The 6978-nt window shown below is 37.8% G+C and overlaps 1 protein-coding gene across 1 annotated transcript; it reads right to left on the minus strand.

Moving 5' to 3' along the window:
* Positions 1-556: 556 nt before the first annotated feature.
* Positions 557-6437, minus strand: MMD1 (RING/FYVE/PHD zinc finger superfamily protein). Its single transcript, XM_089822167.1, has 5 exons — positions 6185-6437; positions 5744-6060; positions 2669-3014; positions 1531-2236; positions 557-1451 (listed from the first exon to the last, which is right to left on the minus strand). The coding sequence occupies exons 2-5, from the start codon at positions 6036-6038 to the stop codon at positions 798-800; spliced, it is 2001 nt and encodes a 666-aa protein (XP_089678293.1). The 5' UTR covers positions 6039-6060; positions 6185-6437; the 3' UTR covers positions 557-797.
* Between the last annotated feature and the right edge of the window lie 541 nt (positions 6438-6978).

The following is a 6978-nucleotide window of genomic DNA, read 5'->3' on the forward strand; positions in this document are numbered from 1 at the left end:
GGGTATGCATGTTTCCAAATTGTGAAAAACCAAACATAGGGTATTGCATGTAAGCAAAATGTAGTAGCAAAAACAAACCACGTGAAAGTTCACATAATGCCAAAGTTACAGCCAATGAAAAAAAAAATTTAAAAATGATAAATTCAAAAAGACATTGTTTAATCTATTAATTGAAAGTAAACATAAGATATAATGCACTCTGCATAGATTTCAATACACAAACTAATTGGAAACATGCACTCAGAAAACTTTAGTCTCCTACCTAAAATTTTTTTAAATTTATTTTTATATGAATGCAAAATTAAATAAAAAATGTTCTTAACAATCTATCAAACATTAAAATTCTTCCAAATACGAGGAACCCCATTAACATCATAAATTTATCTCTCTTGATTTCCTTAAATTGATTATCTTAGTTTTATTTGACTGCTAATATCTTTCTTCAATTTTTTTAAAAATAATAATTTATAATGGTGACAAAAAGCGTGGCTTGATTTCTGAATTTGAACTGAAAAATAGACAAAAGCCTTTTCCATGATTTCAGTGTACACGAGTAGACAATAGAACGTCCCTTTAAAACGGTGGAATTGAAGGAAAACGTAGATACAGCAAATGTTTCACTCTCTATACAAACATTAGAACGTCCCTCTAAAACGGTGGAATTGAAGGAAAACGTAGATACAGCAAATGTTTCACTCTGAAGAATGTCTTTCTGTAATATTATTTTCGAAACCTTAGAAACTCATTACACGGATAGAAACTGTTATATATAGCAGGGGCTATAAAGACTCCTAATTTTAAAGCATAGAGTGGCAAAGGTTGATGGCGCAGCGACTGCAGAGGTAAAGCTGTGGAACAACGTCCACGTCAGAAATTCCAGCACAGCGCGTGTGCTGCCAAACCTCACACATATCACACGCAATCATTCTCTCCCCGTCATCATCGCGGGCCCCACAAGGGCACTCCACGATCCAGTCATCACTACCTCCCTCGTACAGCACCTCACTGCGCATGTCCACTCCCCTGCCACGTACGATCACAAGGGACCCAGACTCCAAGGCGCCGAAAAGAAGATCCTCGTCATCGCCACGTAGATTAACAATGGACTCCACGTGGAAGCCAGAGAGGGCAGAGTAAGCGTCTCGCAAGGCTTCCTCGGCCGCCCTTTTCAGGTCCCCGATAGTGGCGTGGGGCGGCAGGAGGACGAGCTCAGGCGGAGGCGGCTGACGGTGCCCCACGTCATCGTCCACGTGGAGGGAGCACATGACTCTCAGCATCTCGTCGTCGTCCAGGGCGAACTCTGTGTTGGCAGCCTTTCGTGTGGTCTCGCCTCTGTAGTCTTTGATGAAGTGCTTCGTGTCTAGTATCACGCGGGCCGCGATGCTCCCGGGATTCGAACTCGGGTCCCAGTCAAGAACGTGCTTGTACAGGAACACAATGTCTCTGGACACCTGCAACAAAAGAAAAACTTCAAACCCTAAATTTAAATATATAAACCCTAGAAACAGTTCGTGAAACCCTTAGATGTACCTGAGATCTGGTGAGATCAGAGAAGAGGTGCGTATCAGATACGCAAGGATCTTCTTCATGGGAAGGGAAGAGGAAAGCATCATTAACATCCTGGAGAGTATATTCGAGCACTTTTGTCTCAGGATTAACGGCCCTGCGCACAACGTAACCGCCCACCACTCTGTTACCCAGCGATTTGAGCACAAAATCGAGGAGCCCCGTGTCACCGATATAGAGCCTCGCCGCGTCACGCACGTCCTGCCGCGCCATTTTCCTCTTCTCACACTTCTTCAACGCCTCCACGATGACCTGGGTCGCGAGTTCGAGTCTCTTGATCGACCACCGGCATGGCAGCTCGTCCTCGCTTATGCTGCTCAGTATCACCGGGCTCTCTGTGCTGTTTTGGAGCGGCAGCCTTGCTTTGAGCTCTATCATGAAACGGAAGAGATCTCCCAGCGTGTGGAGGGTTTGGCCGCTCAGCCTGTGGTACGTGTTTGTGATGCTTGAGATCTCTCCTGGTGTTCCTTGGTGTTGTTGGAGCATGAGGGTTAAGGGCATCCCGCGGAGGGCTTGTATGGCTTTGCTGTGCATTTGTTGCGTTACGCCGAAGCTGCCGTGCCCGAATTCGTACCCCCACCGTCCCCACCATGGTTTTCCGTAGGCTACGCTGTGGAGTAGACGGAATTCCATTGATCTCTTCTTCGCTACATCCTCCACGCTTATTTTTCTGCATCTTCCACAAGCTCAAAAAGATTAGTTTGTTTTAAAATGATCAATGTTTAAACAGCAACTACATCCAATGAAAACATAATGGACCATTCATTTAAATAATAAATTCATATTAATTAAAATTTAGATCAATAAATTTGACTACAAAATAATGCACTGAAGTTTTATGAAGAAAAACATACTATAATAATATAATAATTTTGTTCTAAACTAAAGATTATCCATACTAATATATTTTTATTAATAATTTATTTTACAGATTATTTTTAATTTATAATAAAATTATTATATTATATTATGCTTTATGCTTTATGAACAATAAAATTTTGGAAATAACAGAAATTTCAAACCTAAACAAGTTTATAACGGTTAGTATAAAAGAAGGAAGAAAATTGCATTTTCCAAAAAACAAAGGGGATGCTGGCCTCACCTGGCTCTTAACATTGCACAAATTCGGTCCCATAAATCCACGATATCCCTTCCGGAGACGTACTTTGATCCTGCCTCCCGTCCGTTAATGCACAGCAAATGTCCAAACCCATTTGAATGTATCATTCCGTGCAAGAGATGGGTTTGTGAATATAAAACACTGGTTGCAGGCACAACCTCTATGCAACAACTAGAGCATCTCTTCTGGTTTACATGCACCATTTCCTTACAGTTGTGACATGACATGGTTGCTCCATTTATTCCATCAAGTCTGATGAATATCTCTGATAGTGCAGCTGGTATGATGAAGTGATACCGTTGCTTCGCAACTAAATGGTGGCTCCATCCTGACACCATTTCACCATGCAAAATACAAAATCAAATCATCCCACTTCATTGAAAGTAACAACTTCCATTAATGTTTTCAGATCAAACCAAGATGAGGAAACTATTGAATCATGTACGTCAAAAATAACCACCACAACTTATTGCTTAAAATCTACATCTCATTGTTCCTCTCCCTTTAATCTTATGAGCCCCACTATGTTAAGTTTATTTATTAAAACCCCCATTTGTTTGTTTTTCCCCCTTTGCTAAATGAGTTTGCGATGAATCACTAAGGTCCACTTTTAGTTCTTATCAACATCTTTTTCATGGAACTACAATCAAGATCTTGTTGGAGAACTGTCTGTCCAATATTATATGTACTATATCCTTGTCATAAATTTGAAGAATTCAAATTGTCAAAGAATCATAGCTTTTTTGGGGTTTCTATATGATAGATAATCATCTTTGATGAATATTTTATAATTTACTATACATGTATTTCTTCATTGTTTTGCTGTTATTGTTTAATTTTATCGCTGTATACGAAGGGGGCTAGGTGTGCCTCTAGAGTGCCTAGGAATAAGAAGGCGTATTGAGAACAGATTCCCATAGAATCAGAGTAGATTATGTAGACTTAAATGTTGTAGAGCGGTAACAGCTGGTCCAAAGGTTCAGTTGTGCTGAATTTTTCAAAAGAAGAAGAGCATTTGTATTTGTCCAAAAGACTAAATTTTTTATTTATTTCTAAGCAAAAGTGGCAAGTCACCATAATTTTATTTTAAAATCGATCTGGTTCAAAGTTTGAGAGGAAAAAGTAAGAAAGAAAACCTCCCATCATTGCTCAAATACAAAGGGAAACTTAACGATTGATTTCAACAAGAAGAGAATCAGAAAACAACTGATCCTGACAAGTCAATCGGATATCCTCATTATCCCAGACACAAGAGTCCATACTGAAATTCACCCCTAAATTGGCAAGCCAATCAGCACCTTTATTGGCCTCCCCATAGCAATGAGAAAAAGACTTAATTTGTTTAGTGTCAAAATATTGGAATTCGGTTTATTTATTTATTTTTTGGCAGGAAGAGGTTTTATTTTATTTGAAAGAGAATAAAGACGGAGTTTTTCTTCTTTGTTGGCTGCATCAGTAAGGTATGATGAAGAAGAGTAAACCATCCAACTAATTTGATGACCATTAGATTCCTTGGAACCATCAGAACATATTTGAAAAGTTTGTAAAAGAAATTCCTCCACATGCCTTCATTTCTGATGTTGCAGAAGGAAATGTGATTGAAACACATTCATTTGCCATTATTTAGTAGATTTTTATTTTTTTTAATATAAAGGTAGTGTTGGATAACTGTAAGTGTAATATCCACATGTGCTTGTGTGCTGTAAACAATTGAAAATGTGTTAGTAATAGTGCTGCCAATAGGTGAGTTCAAACTTCAAATTAGATAATCAAATGCGAACTAAATTCCGTAATTTTAATAGCTTACTGTACCCCTGAAAAAATCTACGATGTACTAATTTTAGATTAATAATAAAGAATTCAGTTTGAATACATTTCTTAATTTTACCACTGTTATTTTTCCTAATTTTATCAGGTCTACTGCTTTTAGATGAATAATAAAGAATTCAGTTTGAATACATTTCTTAATTTTACCACTATTATTTTTCCTAATTTTATCAGATCTACTGCTTAACCTGTAAGACTGGTATGCCCTCGCACCTGCCATGAATGCAATGGTAAGAAATCATACCTCTACTTTTTAACCGATCTTGGATAGGAGATCTTGAATGTACCACACAATCCGAATTAACCCAAAAGCAACCCCTTCGTTGAAAAGGATCGGATGACCCAAAATTCATTTAATTTTTTAAACTATTTTCGAACAAAGAGCATAGTAAATTCTTGGGACACGATATTTCTAGACTATATTATATGTCACGTGTACAGTAAACCAAGCTACTGTTTTCCAAGACTACTTTTTTAAATGGCACTTATTGCTGTCTAGGTGCTGTAACGAATTTGGGATCTGAGTTGGAAAATCAACCGTAACATGGCGGGAAACACTCAATTTTACCCAAATAAATTCTTGCTACACACAAGGACTGCAATAATAATATCAGAACATGCATACTCAATTATTTCCTCCAAGGAATGAAAATGATAATTTAAATGCTCTGAGCTGGGGCTCCTAAACAAGGGCATTGCTTCTTAGAAAGCGATACATTTTCTTACTCCGACACATATCTGTTGTCTCCATATTGATCTGCTCTACATATTTTACAGTTTGTGAATCACATGCATTCAGATCTTCAGCTAGTTTATAAACAAAGTGCAAAATAAATAAATGCGATCAAAACTTATAAACTAAATGCCAACAACTAATCGTCAAGCTAAAGGAAAGGAAAGGAAAGGAGGTTTTATAGTCCACGACACTATGCCATAGTTTTTGGGTTTACATATGGTGACAGTGATATGGGAATACCTCGCACTCTTTTTCGAGAGGCGCTTGGCGCTACAAACGAGGTGTACATACCCTACCCCCAGTGAGATTTGAACTTGTGAGGAGGTGCCATTAATGCCGAAATGAGAGAAAACTGGAATAATCATCAATGCAGCAAAATTAATCATTGAACTTAAAAACAAAATGAAAACGTCATCATTAGCTCTACAATCAAGGAATGAGCATTAAATACTTCTGATCCACAAATTGGCAGAAAGAAATTTAGCGATTCTTACCAATACATCGACAGTGATCACAGTGAGGATGAATCGAATTATGAAATGACTCTTCAATAACAAAAAGGGGAATCTGATTGAATTGAGAATCCTCACGAAGCATGATCGACCATAGAGGCATTCCCTCTACATCGGTATCCTTTTTCTCTGCAAAATCCTCCAAAAACTTTCGAACATTGTTCCTAAAAGCAGCATAATAATCAGCTGGGCATGCTGGATCTCCGAAGGAATTAAACCCAAAAACCCTCTCTCCTCGTTTCCTCTTCTTACAATGATCCAAATCCACAATGTGCATTGCTTCAGCTTCAAAACAAAAACTTCAAAACACCAACCAAACAAAATGCAAATTCCAAATCAATATTAACAAATATGAACAGTATGTTTACTGCAAGCTAGCCTTTGATTGACATAAACTCAATAATTAATAGAACATATCATAACTCTTCTATGGCTGCCGCAGCCTCTTGTGGAGATGATCATCAACGAATTCAGAGCTCCAACAAGTTCAGAAGATTTCAAGGAGCTCTATATAGAATTCCCCTACACATTCACCCCAATTTCAAAATCATTCGTCTACCCATCTAAAAATTTAAAAATAGATGTCATGATTATATTATGATTTGGGAATACATTTGGACTGGAATCGAAAAGGGGATTGAAAACAGCATGCAATGGAAATTGAAATGTTTTGATTAACTGTCTCCAGCTAACAATCCGTTCCATAATCACCACGTCTAGCAGGCCGCATATGAAGCGGTTTGGGCAGTAAAAACAGCAGCCCTAGTTCATGCCCAGTGTTATACTGTCATTGGCACCACATTAGCAGTCGGTTAATTTGACATGTTTTTACGACAAAATTTATATTTATTTCACAGCACACCCACTATATTCCCTCCATTTCTACTCTGGACAAATTTATTAGTGCTGCTTCAGATATTTTTTAGATTAACTGAATTCGCATTTGTTTATTTGTGCTGTTGCGTTGCCTATTGTCGGTTGATATAGAGGGGTATAACTTACAATGGTAGCCCAATAGTATTACCCGATGTGGAGTAATCAGCGGAAGGTCTGTTAGAAACAGTTTATCCTGCGACTCAAATCACATTGCCGTTGACGGCATTGTTCTTCTCTGCAAATTATAATAGATATTATCTGTACAATTTAAATTGATGATATATAATATGGATTGTTTTGTGAAATTAACAATGGTTGTTACTAATGAATCATATTAATTA

The sequence above is a fragment of the Cupressus sempervirens genome, chromosome 3 (assembly GCF_028749045.1).
Source record: "Cupressus sempervirens isolate cs-2001-9-10 chromosome 3, ASM2874904v1, whole genome shotgun sequence".
NCBI lineage: Eukaryota > Viridiplantae > Streptophyta > Pinopsida > Cupressales > Cupressaceae > Cupressus > Cupressus sempervirens.

Coding starts and splice junctions, on each gene's coding strand:
- MMD1 (XM_089822167.1), bottom strand. CDS start 6,038: ATGCACATTGTGGATTTGGATCATTGTAAGAAGAGGAAACGAGGAGAG. Junction 3,015..5,743: donor TGATCACTGTCGATGTATTG/GTAAGAATCGCT, acceptor AAATGGTGTCAG/GATGGAGCCACCATTTAGTT. Junction 1,452..1,530: donor CTGATCTCACCAGATCTCAG/GTACATCTAAGG, acceptor CTTTTGTTGCAG/GTGTCCAGAGACATTGTGTT.